At 41.2% G+C, this 20792-nt stretch overlaps 2 protein-coding genes across 4 annotated transcripts in view; one reads left to right on the top strand and one right to left on the bottom strand.

The window, feature by feature from the left end:
- The window catches only part of ccdc12 (coiled-coil domain containing 12), a 10564-nt gene extending 6708 nt beyond the window's left edge, over positions 1-3856 (top strand). Inside the window, exons 3-7 of the mRNA XM_046046171.1 lie at positions 2226-2305; positions 2436-2497; positions 2581-2615; positions 2726-2802; positions 3467-3856. Coding sequence (XP_045902127.1) covers positions 2226-2305; positions 2436-2497; positions 2581-2615; positions 2726-2802; positions 3467-3546 — 334 coding nt within the window. The 3' untranslated portion in view covers positions 3547-3856. The remainder of the gene's footprint in view (positions 1-2225; positions 2306-2435; positions 2498-2580; positions 2616-2725; positions 2803-3466) is intronic.
- A 708-nt stretch (positions 3857-4564) lies between these two features.
- On the bottom strand, positions 4565-20477 carry si:ch211-257p13.3 (kinesin-like protein KIFC3). Of its 3 annotated transcripts, XM_046044065.1 has the most exons (23): positions 20142-20477; positions 19018-19344; positions 18590-18863; positions 15032-17551; positions 14724-14849; positions 14411-14507; positions 14102-14259; positions 13750-14002; positions 10923-11095; positions 10481-10546; positions 10048-10185; positions 9744-9941; positions 9357-9530; positions 8573-8720; positions 7795-7925; positions 7572-7683; positions 7314-7495; positions 7136-7240; positions 6886-7016; positions 6655-6775; positions 6444-6573; positions 5904-6133; positions 4565-5781 (listed from the first exon to the last, which is right to left on the bottom strand). In XM_046044065.1, the coding sequence occupies exons 5-23, from the start codon at positions 14826-14828 to the stop codon at positions 5656-5658; spliced, it is 2778 nt and encodes a 925-aa protein (XP_045900021.1). In that variant the 5' UTR covers positions 14829-14849; positions 15032-17551; positions 18590-18863; positions 19018-19344; positions 20142-20477; the 3' UTR covers positions 4565-5655. The 3 variants fall into 3 exon arrangements, with proteins under 3 accessions (XP_045900021.1, XP_045900020.1, XP_045900019.1); XM_046044064.1 differs by lacking the exon at positions 19018-19344; XM_046044063.1 differs by lacking the exons at positions 18590-18863; positions 19018-19344.
- Positions 20478-20792: the final 315 nt, after the last annotated feature.

A 20792-nucleotide genomic window follows, 5' to 3' on the forward strand; every position in this document is an offset into this window, starting at 1 on the left:
GACATGGCACCCCAAACCATCACTGACTGTGGAAACTTTACACTGGACTTCAAGCAACGTGGATTCTGTGCCTCTCCTCTCTTCCTCCAGACTCTGGGACCTTGATTTCCAAAGGAAATGCAAAATTTACTTTCATCAGAGAACATAACTTTGGACCACTCAGCAGCAGTCCAGTCCTTTTTGTCTTTAGCCCAGGCGAGACGCTCTGACGCTGTGTCTTGTTCAAGAGTGGCTTGACACAAGGAATACGACAGCTGAAACCCATGTCTTGCATACGTCTGTGCGTGGTGGTTCTTGAAGCACTGACTCCAGCTGCAGTCCACTCTTTGTGACTCTCCCCCACATTTTTGAATGTGTTTTGTTTCACAATCCTCTCCAGGGTACGGTTATCCCTATTGCTTGTACACTTTTTTTCTACCACATCTTTTCCTTCCCTTCGCCTCTCTATTAATGTGCTTGGACACAGAGCTCTGTGAACAGCCAGCCTCTTTAGCAATTACCTTTTGTGTCTTGCCCTCCTTGTGCAAGGTGTCAATGGTCGTCTTTTGGACAGCTGTCAAGTCAGCAGTCTTCCCCATGATTGTGTAGCCTACAGAACTAGACTGAGAGACCATTTGCAGGTGTTTTGAGTTAATTAGCTGATTAGAGTGTGGCACCAGGTGTCTTCAATATTGAACCTTTTCACAATATTCAAATTTTCTGAGATGCTGATTTTGGGGTTTTCATTAGTTGTCAGTTATAATCATCAAAATTAAAAGGAATGAACACTTGAAATGTATCAGTCTGTGTGAAACGAATGTATACATTATACAAGTTTCACTTTTTGAATGGAATTACTGAAATAAATCAACTTTTTGATGATATTCTAATTATATGACCAGCACCTGTATATTGCAAAATGCAGTCCAATAGGATACTTGTTGAGCACATGAGGAATCCTTTTCAGTGTGATGATTCAGGACAAATTGTGCTATCTGCATTTTTTTATTTCATCACAGTATGATATATTTTAGGCTGATGAATGATGGACTGTAATTAGCCCTGGACAGGTGCCTTCTGGGTACTCCAAACTCCAAGCTAAGAAACTTGGTGTGACTTGCTGTCAAGGCATCTGGGCTTTGTAATGCTCTGACTGTGGAGCTTAGGTTCACAAAGTTGCTGAAATCTTTTCATTCATTTTGTAGGCCTTTTCTGACAACCACGGATGCAGTTTCCGTCTCTATATTTAATTAATTTTATTATAGTTTAATAGTATAGTGTTTCAGTTCATGTCATATTTATGAGAATATAAATAATATAATATATTTTGTTTCACTTCAAATATGTAATGAAATGTTTTTGTTTGTTTGTTTGTAACTTCAGTAGATATAGGCAAACCCTGTGTGAAGCCACTTGTATGGCCAAAAGGTATCCAGAAATTAATTTGTTATATTGAATGTACTAATTAAATGGTGGGCATTTTTTAAGGGGAAATATGAGTGCCATTAGAATTTAATCAAAGGATGAGATGGATGGAATGCCTTATTCCTCCTTTGAGATTGCCTTTTGAGAGAGATTCTAGAGGAATAGAGAGAGATGTGTGAAGGAGTGGACCTCAGTCAGCTAAAGGCAGAACATGACTAGCATTTCTGCTCATGCCCATACAAGGTATCGGTCTGACTGTTGCTCAGCAGGGGTGTGATGAATGTATCAAGAGTGCACCCTCTCGAGCTTCATCACAAAGCCATGTTAAGCTCACAACAGCTGATAACGCTCTTTGTCCGTGTGTGGTCAGACAATAGTTTACCTCGGCCTCTGTGCTTTCTGTATAATCTGCAGAGATGTCAGCCAAGCTTGCCTAGAATTCCTCTGTGTAGAGATGTGATGAAAGACTGCGTAATTCAACATCGAGGACAGAATTCCTCAGCTGTATGCTGCTCCCCTCATGACCGTGCCCAGGAGCAGGTGGAACATGTTAATCAGACATGTTCAAAGGAATAAAGAGGGACATTATACCCAACCCTCTCCAGACATTAGATCTGCAGCTGTGTTTGCAGATGGTCTTTTATGCGCCTTAAACTCCCGTGGAATATATTTGCCTACACTGCCACCTCCTGGACTGTCGTGTGTGTGTGTGTGTGTGTGTGTGTGTGTGTGTGTGTGTGTGTGTGTTGCATCTCTGTATCCTCTTCTCTGTCCTACCACTAAAAGAAGACTCACATTACTCCTGTGTTTCTGTCCTTTAGAGAGTTGAAGCTGAGGAATTACACTCCAGAGGACGAAGAGCTGAAGGAAAGGCAGGTGCCCAAAGCCAAACCTGCATCTGGTGAGAACCCATAAACGAGCCTCATAAACATTAACTCAGATGATTTTGTAGTGTGGCTCAGACTCCTACTGCTGTAATCACACTTAATTTATGACAAATATTGTTATTTGATAATATTGTTTGTTTGCAGTGGAGGATAAAGTAAAAGACCAGTTAGAGGCAGCTAATCCAGAGCCCATCATTGAAGAAGTAGTAAGTACTTACCTTGTGTCTAAATCTGATTTTCTCTGTTGAAGATAGTAGTGTTGACACATTCAGCTGTTTTCTTTCCTCAGGATTTGGCCAACCTCGCCCCAAGAAAACCAGACTGGTAAGAGCTTTTTGAAAATGATTTTCCAACCTGTATGGTGCATACAATTTTGGTATAATTAAAGAAAATGTGTTCCTGCCATTGCCTTGATATTGTGATTCTGAATCTAGGGATCTAAAGCGTGATGTGGCAAAGAAACTGGAGAAGTTGGAGAGGAGAACACAGAGAGCCATCGCTGAACTAATCCGTTAGTATTTCCCATTTCACGTTTTTGTGGTTTACTGCTGAATTTTCCTGACACCACAAAGACAAGCATGTCTGAGCTAAGCGTGAAAAATTAGGCTAATTGCTTTGTGGTTTCCAGATTCCAGAGGCTTGATGCTGTCTGATAACATCAGTGGTGTGATTCCTCCACTCGTGTGATCCACATTCTAAAAATAGGCACAAGCCTTCATGGAGAACAAGCGTCAAGGTTTTTCCTTGTTTTAATGTGTCACTCATTACTAATTGCTCTCATTGCCATTGAGAGTTAATATGTTACCGTTTATGGTGGAATGTAAGCATAAACAAACAGACTGCTTTCAATTTGGTGTTAGCATCTGCGCAAACTCATACAGCATTACTGATACACTTTGATGTAAAGTTAAACATAGCAGTGGGCTCTATTTACGATTACTGTAAACCACTTTAATTTGCTCTGCATTGGAAGTAACTCTACAGCCTGCCAGCAGAGTGTACTCTCTGTTGCTGGGACAGGGATCATTGGTTACAGGGTGTCGATTGTGCATGTTTTCCACTCTGACCTTAACCAGAGTTATGGTCAATACGCAGTACACATACATGTAACTGGTGATTGAAGGATGCAGTGAATGAATGAATCAGATTCACCGTAAGTGTTTGTGTGTGCCCAGGCGATCGTCTCCGAGGCAGCGAGGAGGAGTTGGCCGGAGTTGTGGGAGCAGTAGGAGCGGAGGAAGGAGACTCTGACTGAATCCAAGATGTGACAGATAAATAAATTTTAAAAAGAGAGACAACAGAGGGAGGCAGTTTACTTGGATTGTACTGTCACATCTGTGTTGTGCTCAAAGTCACTGCTTTTTTCATTGCTGCAGGGAGTAAAGTAATGTTGTCTGTCAGACCTTTAAATTCCCTTTTGTGAGTCCTGTATTGTATCATTGCATTATTACGTATAAATATGTAGTAGTACATTCTGTATGTGGGTTACTGAGGTGCATTGTTAATGTAACCTCAATATTTTGTTGTATTTTTAAAATATTTTCAAGTAAAATAATGTGAATTTGTCAAAGGCCAGATTATTTTCATTAATTTTGCCTTTGTTTTAAGTAGAGGTGGGCAATATGAATAAAAACCTCTATCTCGGTATATATAATTTTATATCAAGATACAGACACATATTGTGGAAATATATTGTGGCGAAAAGCGGGGTACACCCTGGACAGGTCGCCAGTCCATCACAGGGCCACACAGACAGACAACCACTCACGCTCACACCTAAGGACAATTTTAGAGACACCAGTTAACCTAGGCTGCATGTCTTTGGATGTTGGGAGGAAGCCGGAGCACCTGGAGAGAACCCACACAGACATGGGTAGAGCATGCAAAATCACACAAAGGCCTGGAATGACCAATGTTCAATCCCACAACCTTCTTGCTGTGAGGGGACAGTGATAACCTCTGTACCACCACGCCGCCCCGTGGTCATATTTAAAATAAATATTTCTATAAATCCCATTTGTCTGGCAAAATGGCTTAATACATCTGGGAATGTTCACGGGATAGCTACCACAGCATAACAAATGGCGGACAAATTTCTGTTGTCATATCATACAGCTCTTCTAGATGAGGTACAATGGAGAATCAGAAAGGAAATGTAAGGAAGTGAGTGCAAACCTCCCCTGCTGCATTTGAACCAGGGACGTTGTTCTTACATGGCAAGCCTAATTATTTAATAGTTTTAGTTGCTGAGCATCCAAACAGGGAAAAGACACTTTTTAAATACATCATATTTATTCAGAAAACTATCTGAAAAGTTACACCCTAATCATCATGAAGTGACTGCTATTGTAATTACTGCAACATTAATGTCTGGCTACACTTGAATCAAAGATTAGCTCTGATTCAATGGGTGATAAATACAGGAACAATGATGAACAGATAACAATAAGCTGCTTTTGATATGACATTCACAAGTGATATCTAATGCAAGCACCTAAATACCTGTTCTGGACTGAAACACTCCTTTCACAATAAAGTGCATCTTCTGTCCACATAGGCCCAAACTGTCTTCTCAACAAGGAAGATATTGCACTGCGCATTACCACTCTTAATACAAGGCCACCTGCTACTCTCGTTATCTTTACTCTTTTCTCAAAAGGCAAAATATTCTCTAGAGAAGAAAAGAAACAGCGTACAGTCACTGCTCTTCTGAAGTTCACAAAAACTACACTAAAATGTGACTTGTGTGTCATTGAAATGGTTAATAGCCCATACCTTTGCTATAAAACAGATTCTCCTACAACACTACAACCTTCAAAAATATACAATATCAGAGATGAAGCTCACAAACTACAGACATTTATAGCCAGGTGATTAATACTGCAAAAACGGAAGTGTTGATATTGTGGCTGTGGAAGCTTGTTGAACCTGTTTGAACATGATGCTGTTCTAAATGCTGTGATCAGGGAGAAAAGCCTCCAGAGGCTGTTAAATTGTGGATTTTGGAATTTAATAAAAGGAAACGTCACATATTACTCCGTAGGGCAGGCAGAGGATGTTTTGGCACTCAAAGTGGAAGAATAAATATTCCTGCATGCAGATTATCTAATGGTAAATGGTTAACACTTGTCAGAAGCAGAAAATGGCAAGGAGGAGGCCAATATCCTCAAAACCTATCCTCAATCAAAGGTTGGCTTTCGGGTGCCACACAGACCTCCACAGATTTAGCCCTTGAGCAGGATTGCTGTTGATCTTGTTGATATTGTAGCGTGATGGTTGGTTGGCAGGGTGGGTGATAATCTGACTGGTGCATTCATGGCTTCCTGTCGATTGCTGCAAACAGGAAGTGGCTGATTCAAGGCTGTCAGTCGCACAGTCCTCCACCAGATTCAATCTTCCTGGCTGCAGGACCCAGTTCCACCTTGCACACCCTTTGGGCAAATTTCAGGGAGCACAGTGTCTCTCCCACATTGTTCTCCAGAGCAGACACCTTTAGTAGAAAGGATGAAACAAATCAAGGCTCATAACAAGCATCAACAAAGGCCCAAAAGGTAATTTACTGCAAATATGTAATACGGTTGAAAAACTATATTTTTGGAGCAGTGATCTCACCTGCACAACCATTACAGTCTTGCTGCCTTTGCCCAGGGAGTCTTGTAATAAGTACGTAAGGCGGGAGTTCCTGAAAGGGATATGAGTCTGCCGAGCTCTCAGTGCCTGAATTACGTCCCCCAGTGCCAGCAGGGAGCGGTTGATATTTTGGGCCTCCTTCAGCCTCTCTCCCTCTGCTCCAGACTTCCATACCCTCTCCGAACCAGCCAGGTCCACCAGGTTCAACTTGCCTGAGGAGAGAAAAGTTAAAGGTGAGACAACGAAAACCGTCATCTCTGGACCCACATCCTGATCAGAGGCTTCTCTTTTGTGCTTCTCTCTGCTCTCTTTCTCGACCTTCCTTCTGCTTAAAGACTGCAGATATCCACAGAGGTATCCCTTGGCAAATATTGTTTTCAATTCAGCATTATGGCTTGACTGCACTCAGCTTTAATAAAACAGAGAGGGATTCAATAAGGAATGTCACATCTGATTCATATTTACATTAGGTATTAATATGGAGGCTTTGCCTGTAGAAGGGGAAATGCATGAGAGACTGACCAGTGGTTTTGGACCCGGTGGCGAGGTCAGTTCCCTGAACGGTGATACAGAGCAGAGCGTGGGAACGGGAGCTGTGCTGGTTCATCTGAGTGCCGAAGGTGATCCTGTTCCTTCGGGCTGTGGCTAAAATCTGAACAAAAACTAGAATAACTCACACCAATGTAATGATTTATTCTCAAAGTGAAGTATGCATTGTTTCAAACACACTCACCTTCTTGATGTGCTGAAAGCTCTTAACCTCAATGACCCTGAGGCCCGGGACGTGCAGCTGTCCTGTTCCGTCCGGGTTGATCTTGATGTCCAGTTTCTCTCCGTCCTTACTGAGCAGGTCTCTGAAAAACAACATATAGCACCAACAATAAAACAACCAACATAGCAGTAGCAGTAAATTGGGACAAACACTGCTAAAAGGCTATCTTTAGAAAAGTTCAGCATACTGTACCTTAGCACCTCGTTGTAGATCTCCACAGAGCTGACAGTGACAGTGTAAGACCACATGTCCTTCCTCTCTTCGATCTCACTGAAAAGATATTTCAGGGCTCGCTGGTTGATGCCTGGGTTCTCCACACTTCCCTGAAAATCAAATCCAATGTTAAGGACCGAATACCTGTACTGATATGTGCAGTGGCTACAATAATCCAACTTCTTTTACCATTCTGGCCCCAATAATGGAGTAAAACTACATAGTATACCTCCATTGTGTATGTTTTTCCAGAGCCAGTCTGTCCATAAGCAAATATGCAGACATGGTAGCCATCGATGCAGGACGTCACAAGAGGCTCGATCTCCTGAAAGACCTGATGAAACCAAAACACTGTTAGAGGTCTTCTTACAATTACATTACATGAACGTGTTGTTCAGTTTCACTACCTCTTCCTGTGTGGCTTGAGGGTGGAAGACCTTGTCTAGTTCAAAGATGCGACCTTTTCCTTTGTTCAGCACATTGAGCGAGGACTCGTTGTTGGGGTCCGTCGTCACCACCACAGACTGGCCCTCCTCATGCTGGTCCTCTTTCAGCACAGGCTTCACGCGACACAGCACGCGGATGTTACCTAAAAAGCAGAAGGCCCAGTTAATGACACAGATTTTATTTTCAGCAGTGAAATTTATTTCGTCCTCTCTGCATACCTTTAAGCTCCACCAGCTGCTCGTGGTACTTCCTGCGTAGTGCGACCTCCTTCCGATATTTCTCCAGTAGATCTTTATTGGCTTCAGACATCTCACTGATAGCTGCTGAAATCTGCCAAAGACAGACAGCGTAACACTCTTTAGTAGCCTTGTCAATTTGGTCAGATTTATCAGTCCCCTAAATACAGGGGACTAAGTCATGAGGCGATGTCACTGTACATACCTGTTTTTTTGCTTCGTTAATAGCTGCTCCGTAAAAGTCAGAGAAGTTTCGGACCTGGCTCCTCAGACTGCTGTAGTCTGTCTTTATGGAGCGTAAAGTGGGAGGGAGTGCTGTCAGACGCTTCTGCAAGCCTGACAAAAATAAAAACCCATGTAAAATCAACCTGAAATACAGTTTTGTCTCAGTAAATCTATTTAAAGGAGTAGTTTGACATTTTTGAAAATATGTTTATTCGCTTTCTTGCCGGGAGTTAGGTGAGCAGGTTGATACCACTCTCTTATCTGTGTGTTGAATTCAAGGCTACAGCAAGCACCCGGTTAGCTTAGCTTAGTATAAAAAGTGGAAAGGGGGAAACAGCTAGATTTGGTCTTTTTGGTCTGTCCAAAGGTAGCAAAATCTCTCTGCCAGGTATTCTAAATCTTACTGTTTAATATTTTGTGCGTTATCTATACAAAAGCCTTTGGGGTGGTGCTGATGGAATAGTGGATAAGACACCTGCCCTTGGTGTGAGAGACCCAGGGTTGAAGTCCACTGTGATACACCAATGTGTCCCTGAGCAAGACAATTAACCCCTAGCTGCTCCAGAGGCATGCGACCCCTGACATATACTGTATAGAAATTGTAAGTTGCTTTGGATAAAAGCGTCAGCTAAATAAATTAATGATTATTATATTTCCTAAAATGTCAAACTACCTCTTCATAGATGTAAATTCAAATTTCTGATGTGCACAAACCAAGATCTCTTAGATTGTGGGTTTAATTATTTGGTGTAACTCACTGAAGAATTGGTCCTGCAGGTTCTGAAAGTGCTCCGCTGAGCAGTTGGCGGCTGCCTTCACAGCTTCCTCCTTCCTCTCCTCCAAGTGGCCAATCTCTTTCAGCAGCTCCTCTCTCAGTTTACTGATTTCTCTCTCATATGCTGCAATCTGTAAAGGGTTCAGCCCAGCAATTTGTCAATATGCCAGCTCAAGTGGTCCAGGTGTGCAGGTTCAGCTCTGTCAATAAAATTTGTCAATATAAATTGATCCAGGTTGCGAATTTCCAGCTGCGATGTGGGAAATGTCCTCCTTCTGCCTTTGATTTTCCCTCCTTTGATCATCTGTTCTCTAAACACGGTGTGGTTTATTTACCCCTCTGGACTTCAATTCTGTCTCTTTCATTTTTTTTAAATAAAAGTTGATGGCATCTGCAGGACCATCTGGGACTTGTTTCCAGTTTCCTTGCCTCTTAGTGGCTAGCAGCCAACAGTACTAATTTGCGTACTGATGGATATGTAGCATCATTATGGAGCATTATTGTAAAAAGCCCGGATGATGGTTCACCTTACAATTTATGTCCTTGTTGCTGGCTGACATGAGTTCAAAAGCTGGTGTAGCACAATTATTTACTTCTAAAAACATTTCATATACTGTATCACCCAAGTACAAACCGTTTTAAACTGCATGTTAAAAGCAGCCCATTTGGGTGTGTATTACTGCGTGTGTTTACTTCAAAACAGATAGGACAGATAACAATTCACGCCAAACTAGTTACGCATGAACTCTATGACCTCTTTTTGATACCTTGTGCTGCAGATTACAACTGTATTCATCGGACTTCCTGATTTGTTCCTCCAGCTGCTTGCACCGCTCATTCTGATTGGACAGCTTTTCGGATAGCAGCTCATTCCTCTGTCTGGCTTTAGTCAGATGCTTTAATGTTGCAGGTGATTCCACCTCCACAGTCTGGGTGACATACTGAGAGAGAAAACACGTCTGATTAGGGCTATCTTCTCTAATAACATAAAAAATAAGGTGACAATGAGTTTTTAGTTGCAATTTTGTTCATTATTCCTTATTCATATTAAACACTTTCAGTTCAGTACAGATTCTAGTGTGTTAACAAATCTCACTCTCAAATTCATAAAAAACGTCATTATGTTGAATGTCAAAATCTAAGGTAAGTCTTACCTTCACCAATGGCTCCTTGCCTCTCTCCCTGTCCAACTCCAGCTGCAGCTCCCTCACTCGGTCCTCTCGTTTCCTCAGCTCTTCTCCTCTCCTCCACTCACTTTGTTCGCTCTGTCGCTCCAGGTGTGACAGCTGGTCAGCACGCTGCTGAAGGCATATCTCCAGCTGCTGCACTCTGCTGCGGAGGTTTTCATTCTCCTAGCAGAGCGCATAAAAAAAGTAAATTACAGCTATTTGTGTTTGCAGTTACCGAAGGCTGCCTTGGTAACACAATGAAGAGCTCTCAGCTGTGCTGGTGCATCACCTTGATGAGCATGGTGCTGGACTGGGAGGGGATGGTTGACAGCTGCTGCAGGAGGCCTTGGGTAACGCTCAGGTTCTGTTTCAGACTCTCATTCTCTGCTGACAGACACAACACCCGCTTCTCTGAGTCTGTTGCCCCCTGCGGAAATGAAATATGAGGTTCAGCATAACAATGAGAGATGCATCAAAACAAAGAGTTCTTCACCATGCGAATTCCTCACATACTGTATATATCCTTGTAGATGAGTGTTTGTTCATCATGGATTTATAATTAGGGTCTTATACAATGCATTCTGAGCGCCGTTTGGTATTTTTACAGTATGGCATTACCTTCAGTGGCTTTGGGAATACACTGTGGCAGCTTTGCTGATGACATGTCATGGAAAGTGACAAAGACTGTGACAAATCATAAATCAATAGTTCACAGCTCTTACGGTGGCTGTTCTCAGTCTTGACAGCTCCTCCTCGCGCTCTTCTATGCAACTCTTGAGCTCATCAATCTGTGCAAGAAATAAGTTACTAAAACAGGTTTTTTTATTGAGAATATAGACATGTTCAAGTTGTATTATTTATTTATTTAAACTTTTTTTTTTTTTCCCGCATGAAACTCTCTTGAGATATGTGTAGTAGTTTGTACAGAGTCACATAAAAAATTTACAACATTCACACTAATGCACAATAACATAGGACCTGAGAGGCATCCTGCATTTATGAAGTGCATGTAAATTTATTGTGTCTCTCCATAAATTAAAAACTAATATAAATTCAAATTCTCTTCTCTCTTCTACTATTAGTACTTTTTGGAGACTTCATAATAGGCAGGCATTTTTTTAATTGATAGAGCATTTGGGATTTAACTAATATGCAGCATCATACCTGCTGTTGAAAGGCCTGTATGCGAGAGTGTCTGTCTCTGTCCTTCTGCTCCAGCTGTGAGTGCAGCAGACGGAGTTCTCCCCTCAGCTTACTCCTCTCACCCTGCAGACCGTACAGAGACTCAACCAGCCTGTGAATCCCGGCTTGTGTCCCTACATCACTGCTGGACTCACCTGGAGGACATAAATCAGTAAAACCATAAATCAGCCTCTCCATCATCATTGCAGACGTGGTAGTACTAACAGCCAAATAACTTTAATCATATTTGGACCCCTGCGATGGACTGGCGACCTGTCCAGGGTGTACCCCGCCTTTCGCCCGATGTAAGCTGGGATTGGCGCCAGCCCCCCCGCGACCCTGTACGCGGGATAAGCGGTTGACGATGGATGGATGGATGGATAGATATTTGGACCCATGTTCACATTAGACCACCCAGAAATAGTAGCAGGAAATATACTTTGAACTTTTCTGACCTGTATGTAATCTTTTCACTTATGACCAACTTCCACACTACCCTTGAATGCTTGCGAGTGTGTGTAATATTAATGAACATTAAGTATGCACTTAAAGCTGTTTTATACACTACGAAGTCACCATTCATTGCAGTGAAGCTCACATTATCGTTGCCGTGTTTCAACTCTCAAGTCTCCAGGGCAACTCCACAGGCCTATATAGGATTACTCCTGCTTCTCATGTGCCAAACCAAAAATTCACATTTATACGAAGCAGCAACCTGCTAAAACTCCTCTATTGTTTATCAGGAACCTGAGCAGCATGGCCAACAGCATTTTAATCACTTTCTTTCTTGTAAATGATTCATCACGCTCTGTCACCTCTGATTTTCATTGCTAATTCTATAAACACACCATGTCAGGTTTGCTGTGTCACAACGGCGCACGGAGAGGTGGTGTTGCAAGGAACAAAAAAAAATGGAAGTTTAGAGCTATGTATTAAGGGTGTTGATAGAAACGTGCTTAAAAGAAAGAAAGAAACAAAAAACATTCCACTCACTTTAAATAATCTTTCCTTCTTAAATCCTGTTCACATTTTTATACCGTAATGGCAAATTACGGTATGAAAACTGTAAATGAGAGCACAAAACATTCTCATGTATATTAATTACATCACCCAGTGGATGTACATATATTGTGACGAGCATGTGAACATGGCTTTCTTTGTTCATTGTCCTCCTAGTCCATCTTCCTCCATCCATCAGATGATATAATCCAATCTGAAGTCTCCTATTGACTACCTTTAGTCCCCTGTGCCATTTCCTGCCTCTCTTTTCACACCAACCTAATTTGTGTGGTTATTACACCTCTGATTTTCATTGCAGGGCCATGAGCTAATTCTATCAACACGCCATGTCAGGTTTGCTGTGTCACAATGGCGCAAAAGAGAGGTGGTGGTGCCAGAAACAACAAAAAACATGGAGGAGAGTTTACAGCTGTGCATTAGGTGGTATTGATAGAAACGTGCTTGCAAGAAACATGAACAATCTATGAGCTGTTCTGGTCTGCAGAGGCTGTGAGATAGCTTTGTCCATTTATCCAACATATCCAACAGCAGCTTGAGAAAAAAAACATATTTCCCCAAAATGCATTAGTGGTGGAAATTCAGCACAGCATTACTCCTCCAATTAGGTCTGTACATTGCATTACAGTAAACAAAACAGACCAAACAGCCTTGTAACACTGGGACAAGGACTCCGGGCTATTTTTAGTCCAATACAAGTACACGTGGCATCTTGCATGTGCCAGACCTTGTAAGTGCATTTGCAGGGAATAAAACAGCGCTCTCAGCCATGTTTAATTTATGACAGAGAGAAACAGAGTCTCTATCCAAGTACCAAAGACCCTTGCAACATAATCATGTATCTTTGTTCTGTGACTAATGAGAGTCAGCACGCATGAGGTCATCTGCTCACACACCTCCACACTGAGATTCATATGGGAAAAAAGAGGTCTGGTTATCGTACATGTTATCATACATATTGACTTATTTCTCTGAGGCTGTATCAGTCAGCTTCATGTCATGCACTTGCTAACGTGCACAGAAAAGTGATGTTAGTCAGGGTGGCTGGTATGTCCACGCTTCTCCTCTGAGGTCAAAGAACCATCTGGTTTAAATTTGAAACATAGCAGATACCAACAACAAGCTTTGAGGTCAATCGCAGCTGTAAAGCGTTAACCTGGCCTCGGTGACATCACGAGACTTACACCCACATAAATCTAATCAGTCTGCTCCTCTGCTGATGACTGTATTCTTATAAAAAGGTGTACAGTGTGTCCCCTAGCTGCAAAGAAATCTAATTTTGCATGAGGAAAATAAGTGATGTGAACTACGGAAGACACTGTCGTAGGAATGAATGATGAAATTTAAAAAATAAAAATATTCCACTCCCTTTGAATAATCTTTCCTTCTTAAATCCTGTTCACATTTTTATACCGTAATGAAAAATTACAGTATAACAAAACATTCTCTGTAATTAATGTATATTAATTACATCCCCGAGTGGATGTATATCTATTATGACGATCATGTGAACATGGCTTTCTTTCATTGTCTTCCTAGTCCATCTTCCTCCATCCATCAGATGATCTCATCCAATCTGTTGTCTCATATCGACTACCTTTAGTCCCCCTGTGCTCTGCTTCTCTTTTTACACCAACCTAAACTGTGCAGTTGTTAAAAACGCCACATGACCACCTTCATCACCCTTACACTCACATGAAAATGTATACCCATCCCCTCTTCCACTTCCACCCTCCCCCACCCCTTCTTTCCTCTCTCCTCCCACTCTGCGACCCTTCCCTTTCTCTCTCACCCTCACTCGGTGGACTGGGGGTCTGCTGCTGGCTGATTGCCTCCTCCAGGCTGCTGATGATGCTGTTCTTATCCCTGAGGTGCTGCCGGTAGGACGCTCGCAGGGCCTTCATCTGGCGGCGGTGCTGGACGCGGTGCCTCTTCAGCTGGACCCGGTACTGGTCGGCCTGCTGCTGCAGCTGCTGGAAGTGGGAGTACTGCTCCAGAAAAGTCAGCAAGTGGGACATCACTGCCACCAGGGGAGACTCTGACAACTGGGCAGTACAGACGCACACATACACACTAAGTTTAGCAACACATAAGAAGCTCCTATTTGGGGAACAGCACATTTCTGTTCAACACAGTTTTGCTACCTTTCCCGTTGTTTCCAGCTGAACGTGTGAGGCCCTCCTCTTTTCAGCCTCTTGTTTGAAGGACAAAAAGGCAGCAAGAGGAGTGCATGCTGGGATGTCAGGGCCATCTTTCTCATCTTCATCACTCTGAGACATTTCATCACTGTCACTGCTACTGCCTGGATGACAACAAATCACATAAACAATAAAGAGTAAAGGAATGTATGTACTAATTAATCAATTAGTTAAAACTATCCATATCATACATGTTGTCATCAACAGCCTTTATGTTGGACTATAAATACTCTGAAAAGCCATTTGAGCACTCACTTGACTCACTAAGCCGAGCACAAGCCTTTTTCCCCAGTTTAGAGGTGTGGCCATCTTTCCTCCTGCTCCCTGTTTCCATGGAAACAGGACCTGGCTCCTGAGCACAGCAACATATACATGAGGGTCAGATGGTAATAGACACGCAAAATATTCACACATTGCATACGTAGAAATGCACTGCCAATGTCTACACTCTTTATGACGGGGCTATATTGGACGGTCATGTGGTAGGTGACGCATGCATGATCCCCTTGCAAAAAATGTTTTCCTGAGAGAAGATCCCTGAGGCTGGACATGATGTGGCTAGACATACGTCTGAGGAAGCTCCACACGCCCCCTCCAAGGCTTCCACCTCATCCTCCTCCTTCTTAAAGACAGTGTAGAAGATGTACACTAAAAGAGAGTAGAAGGCGTACATCTCCACGCTGTCCAAGAGTCCCTGTAAATGACAATCAACCTCAGTAATCACACACCTTTCTCATGGTGCAGAAGAAAGCGGACAAAAATTCTACTTCTTACCCTGATTATATTTTAACACACAAGAATAATAATTATCAAAGGATGCAAGATGATGATCCTGGTCTCCCCATCCCATCATGCATAATGCTTTATCTTCTTTACCTGATCACATATCTTCTCCTCTTTGGCGATCTGACATTCCAGTCATTTGTATTCCCCTTTCACACTCCATCTGTGTTGTCAATGACAAATCCTCCCATGCAGCGGTTGTTCTCTGAGCTGCAACAGCATCCCAGCTCCTATGTGCAGCTCCTGTGTGACTCCCTCTCTGCCGCTCTCTCTCCTCCCCTTTCTCCTCCTTCTCTTCTCCACTTTGCTCCATCTACAGGCTCCATCTGCAGCGAGCATGCTCAGTGCAGTTTCTTAAAGCCGCTGCAGTGGTGGAATGACTGATACAGTGTGGAGAGCAATTGAGCTGGGGGGGGTTCATAAAGATCAGAAACTGCAGACTTTTGACTTTATCTTCCTTTAGTTAATATTAACAATTTCTGTTAAGAAAATAGCAATAAAATAATAAATAAAAGTACAACATCTGACACTTCCACATAGCCCCTCAAAAAGGCGTGAACTGAATGATGAATCAGTACAAAAAAGCACAGTCACTACAATTATCACACCCAAGACTCACAAACATGCACAAAATGAGTGTGCACATCTTAAATATATCCCTTGTCACCTGTGCCCTGACAAAGGTATTGACCCACAGACAGGCACCGAGCCATAGATACTTGTACGTATACTGCAGCAAAACTGCTGAGGCAGCGGCTAACATATCTGAAATCCTGAGAGAGAATCTGCAGTGGGCACTACACATCTCTGTAAAGAATATCAATATCTTGCAAGGACAACATGGTGGACAAACAAAGTTATACAGGCCTCATTTAAGTGACGGTGAGTCAAACAAATGAGGTCATTTCTGTTACTGAAAAAAAAAGGAAGTAATACAAAAGAAGTATCACATTGGCATAATGAGGTAAGAACGGGGCCAAGAGCTTAGACCACTGCAGATATTTAAACAGTGATACTGCTGAGGCTGCAAGAACACATAGGACCAGACTCTGAGGCAGCTGTTACTAGAGAGATGTGTACAGGATGTCAGTGGCCTCAGATTAAGTCCAGCCAGTTAAACATTCTTGAAAATGAAAATGCATCAGAATCAGTTATTTTAATATTAATGTTTTCATTGTTTTGCTCAGGAATAGTTTGTAATCTGTCCTTAAACGTCCATTTGTAAAAGCATGTTATACTTTAGTGCACACAGCCTCCATTTCAGGAACTAGAGCTTCAACTAACGATTTGTTTTTCATTTTCCATTAATCTATCAATAGTTTTTCAGATTTATCAATTAATAATGTCATTTATAAAGGCATTAGAAAATAATTTAAAATGCCGGTCATATCGCAGAACCCAAGGGGAAGTCTTCAAATTGCTTGTTTTGTCAGATTAACACACTTGAAACCAAGGATATTTTTATCATTTCCTCACATTTGAGAAGCTGGAACCAGCCATCGTGTGGCTTTTTTGATCAATAATTAGTAATTGCATGATTAAGCCACTATCAGAACTGTAGCCATTTTTTGTCTGGAAACTTTCATTAAAAGATTTTATTATTAGCATGTTGTGTTGAACGTTGTCCTGTCTGTTCTGTTGCACTATGAGCTCAACATGGCAAATTCCTAACAACATTTGTTGTATTGGCAATGTCAATAAAGTTAACTCATGTCAAGTATTCTAATAAATGTCCTGAAATGCTTTTAAAGGGATAGTTCAGGATTTTTGAAGTGAGTCTGTATGTATCCATATTCAGTGTATTACCTGAAGTAGATTTAAGTAGAAGCACATCCTCCTCTGTGTCAGTACAACTCCATGCTTCTCCAAACTGGTGACACGCCAGCCGCCATCTACTGCAGGTAAAACTATGAGTATTGATAAGTACCTCATAGAGCCCCACTTCAAAAATTCCAAGCTATCCCTTTAAGTTAGACACATTCATTTTTGCATTGACCCAATTCGTCATTTGGTACTATGTGGCAGTCCATAAATATACACAGATCCTGACTAATCATACAGATGCCTACTGAACTACATGCCTATGTTACTTCGGTCATTGACATCCAACAGAAACTTGCTGAGGGCTCGTGTGGAGGCCCAACAGCCAACAGACATGGAACCTTTTAAAAGCCACTTGATGAGTCCCTCAGTTGCAGCTGGAGAAATGAGTGCTGCAAAAGTGTTTGTTCCGACCCCCGGAGCCACAACCAACGGGAGACTGAGGGCCACACCGCCCAAGGCCCCTAAAGCGTTAGCTGCAAATAGACACACTATCAGGCAGCAGGACAGGGAAGACACTCCCAGGCAGCGTGTCATCATTGTGAGAGCATCTGCTGAGAGCCAGTCGTACAGCCCAAGCAGCAGACAGGAGCCACACAGGAGAATATGTGCCGTGTTGTGGTCTTCACTGAGCCACAGGAAGTCAAAAGAGACCAGCGCCGGAGCCAGAACCTCACTGGCCCACTCTGCTTCTTTCTGGATAGAAGTGAGGTATGAGCTGGAGGGATGCAAGATGCAAAGTGCTGCAGAGAGTCCGAGCAGGAAGAGACCTACTGAAGAAGCCCTGTGATCCTGCAGAGAGAAGTGAATGCAGAGTCAGTAGCACAATTACAAAGGGAGACATTTTATACATGCATTTATTTATTATCTTATTTATAACTAAAAGTAACAGCGATCTTAGCCAAGGGGTGTTAGGGATACTTACATTTATTATGTATCACACATAGTTATGACAATTTAGCTGCAAAATAAGCTATAGTTAAAAAACTTGAACTAAGCAGGAAGGTAGGTATTACAGTTTTTTTTTTTTTATCGCTTTGGTACTATTATCGCAAGTATGTGGTAAAATTTCACAACTTTTAGTACAAAACACCAAACTCATCACACTTATAACACCCCCAGTCTTTCATTCAAAACTTGCCATTGTGCATTCATTTGGATTGTAAAAATCACCCACCACACAAGCCATTGATTAAAAAAAAAAAAAAAAATATATATATATATATATATATATATATATATATATATATTTATTTATGTATTCAAAATATACGTTTCTCATGGAAAATCATGACAAAATATAGTTTAATCACCAAAACACAACATAAGGATATCTTTTCAGTTTAGTCGTTTTAACTACCAGTGAATCCAATGATAAACAATGCAAGATACATGTTTCAAATCGTCTTAGAAGTGCTGAAAATAGTATGCTACAGTACTGTAAAAGACAGATCACACAGTTTTCACGTTAGGCAATACACTTTCATTACCCAACATTTACAGAATATATAATTTCCATAATATCTATCCTATATGTAAGTCAAGTCAAGATCAAGTTGTGATCAATGAAGACCTCCTCTACAATCATTTATTTTTCCAGATATAACATAATACTTTCTATAATAAAATGTACAGTTACAGTAAATAAAACAAAGTACTGTAAAGCCAGCTTCATCAACAAAAATGTACTTGTGATGGTTTACATCAGCATCAAGCGCCATCGCCCTCTATAAAATATATTTTGGTTAGTTCTTTTTACAGTGTAGTTTTAATATACATAAGTAGGTGATGCATCGGATAGTAACATTAATACAGTATACAGTGCTGTACCTGAACATATTCAGCCCTCAGCTGTTTCACCCGGTCATTGTTTCTCACAAAAGCCATCAGGTATATTTGTTTCATTGATAGCTGCTGCCTCTTCATAAGGGCTACTGTTGGTAGGCTGATGGATGCCACACTGGCAACGGTGTTATTGTTCTCCTCAACTGCCTGCTTTATTACTGACAGCCGTATATCATTATTGGCCCTCACCAATTCCACCACTGCCAACTCCTGCTGGTCTGTCAGCACACAGGCACAGCTGTGGGGTTTTCTGTCAATTCTTAGCATAGAAAGAATATACTGTTGATAGATCATACTGTTAGAATACTGTAACATGTTGAAGAAATGTGAATTTGAAGATGAATTTACATGCATTACAATTTACAGTACTGTAAATATAAAGGTAAAGCACAGTATACATCCTCCAGACTTACCGGTTTTCTTGCCAAAAAGTGTGAATGATTCAATTAACAGTTGATCTTTTTAGATTTGGCTCAACTAATCTGGCAGCCTCTGCCATGGCAAGCCCTTGGCTCACCACATGATCAACGATGATAGCCCAGACTTCACTAGAGACAACAGTTCTGCCTCCCCCTCTCTGACGACCAACCATTCGACAGGCCCTTTCACCACCTCTGTGACCTCTCTGTTGTTGCCCATGACTGCCTCTCTGACCTATCTGTAATTGCACATGCCCACCTTTCTGATGGACCCCTTGTCTACCAGCTCTTCCTCTTCCTTGCTGTCTATCCTGCTCCATACTGAAAGAAATTGCCAGTGTTTATACCTCATCTTTTAATGGGTGACCAATTGTGGTTACGAGATTAAATCAATCAGCAATAATAGGTATTCATGTGTTAGGTAAGGTTACATGTAATTTAAATGTTCATACAAACACACAATTTATGAAGCTTACAAACCAATTTCAAATCTATAGATTAACCAAACAGTTCAGTGATTAACCATTAAGATCAGTTGGATTAAGTGTTGGTCAAAAGTATTTATGCAAATCAGAAGAGAAGCATATCAAAAGTATTGTGAGCATTTCATTGTGAAAGACAATTACTTCATATGAAAGGTATTTCATTTATTTATTTGATGACCCACTGGTTAGGTGTGGTGAAAAAGTTATTGTGTAATATTGTGTGTTGTATTTAGTCAACTGAACATGTGATTCCTGTGAATTACAGCCTTTTTGATGATCTGCTTTGAGTTTTGTACTAAGAGTTGTGAAATTTTACCACATACTTGCGATAATAGTACCAAAGCAATCAAAAAAACCTGTAAGAAACAAAGTAATAGGCACGGAACTAAATAGTCATGCAGTCAATAAAATGTCAGAAAACCTGCCCATGACGATTTCCCAGAGCCTAAAGTAAAATATTGAAATAGCTTGTTTTGTTCAACCAACAGTATAATATCCAAACATAAACAAATTTAGAATAAGAAAAGGCAGAAAATCCTCACATTTGTCAGGGTGGAATTAATCAACTAATAGTTTCAGCTCTGAAAGTTAATAAATTAGATCTTTATTGGCACTACAGTGAATGACACCTACCTTAAAGAGTTTGTAGGAAGAGTACAGTGCTGTGCTAGACAACATGAGGTTGGAACAGGATGTTATCCAGTCAGTTCCACAGGACGCCATTGATCCTGAGGACGGGGGCAGTTGGTTCTATTGAACGTGTCTGAAGTTAACTACTACAACTGAAGCATTTATCTGAATACTGGCTAGTATTTCATGAAATCAACAAACAGATAAGCACAAAGGACCAAACTTAAAGCAGGAACACTTTCGCACGTTTGTTTTTACACGTGACAATTCCGGATATAGACAGTGCGCAGGCCCAAAACATGCGTTCAAAGATACTCGTAAACTCTGCCACTACTGGATAAAAGGAATTAATTGTAGTTAAGAATTAGACGAATGTTTTTGAGAATCACTTGAGTTTTATCATTCTCTAAATCGCTTTTACTTTCTTTTGTGTGAGACTGTGCTCTACAAATAAACTTGAAATAAATGTTTGTATGTTACTAAAAAATCTGATAGCCATCTATATTTCGTTAAACTAACATTTTAAATAGTGCTTTAGCCTACCTAAAATTATAAGCCAGACTTTTAATAGAAATAATGTATTTTTGCTTGGTAAAAAGTTGCATAGGATTTCAGCTCATCGCAAGACTGTGTTAGCATCTAATGTGAATTAGT

Source organism: Micropterus dolomieu, linkage group LG03 (assembly GCF_021292245.1).
Source record: "Micropterus dolomieu isolate WLL.071019.BEF.003 ecotype Adirondacks linkage group LG03, ASM2129224v1, whole genome shotgun sequence".
In the NCBI taxonomy this organism is placed as follows: Eukaryota; Metazoa; Chordata; class Actinopteri; order Centrarchiformes; family Centrarchidae; genus Micropterus; species Micropterus dolomieu.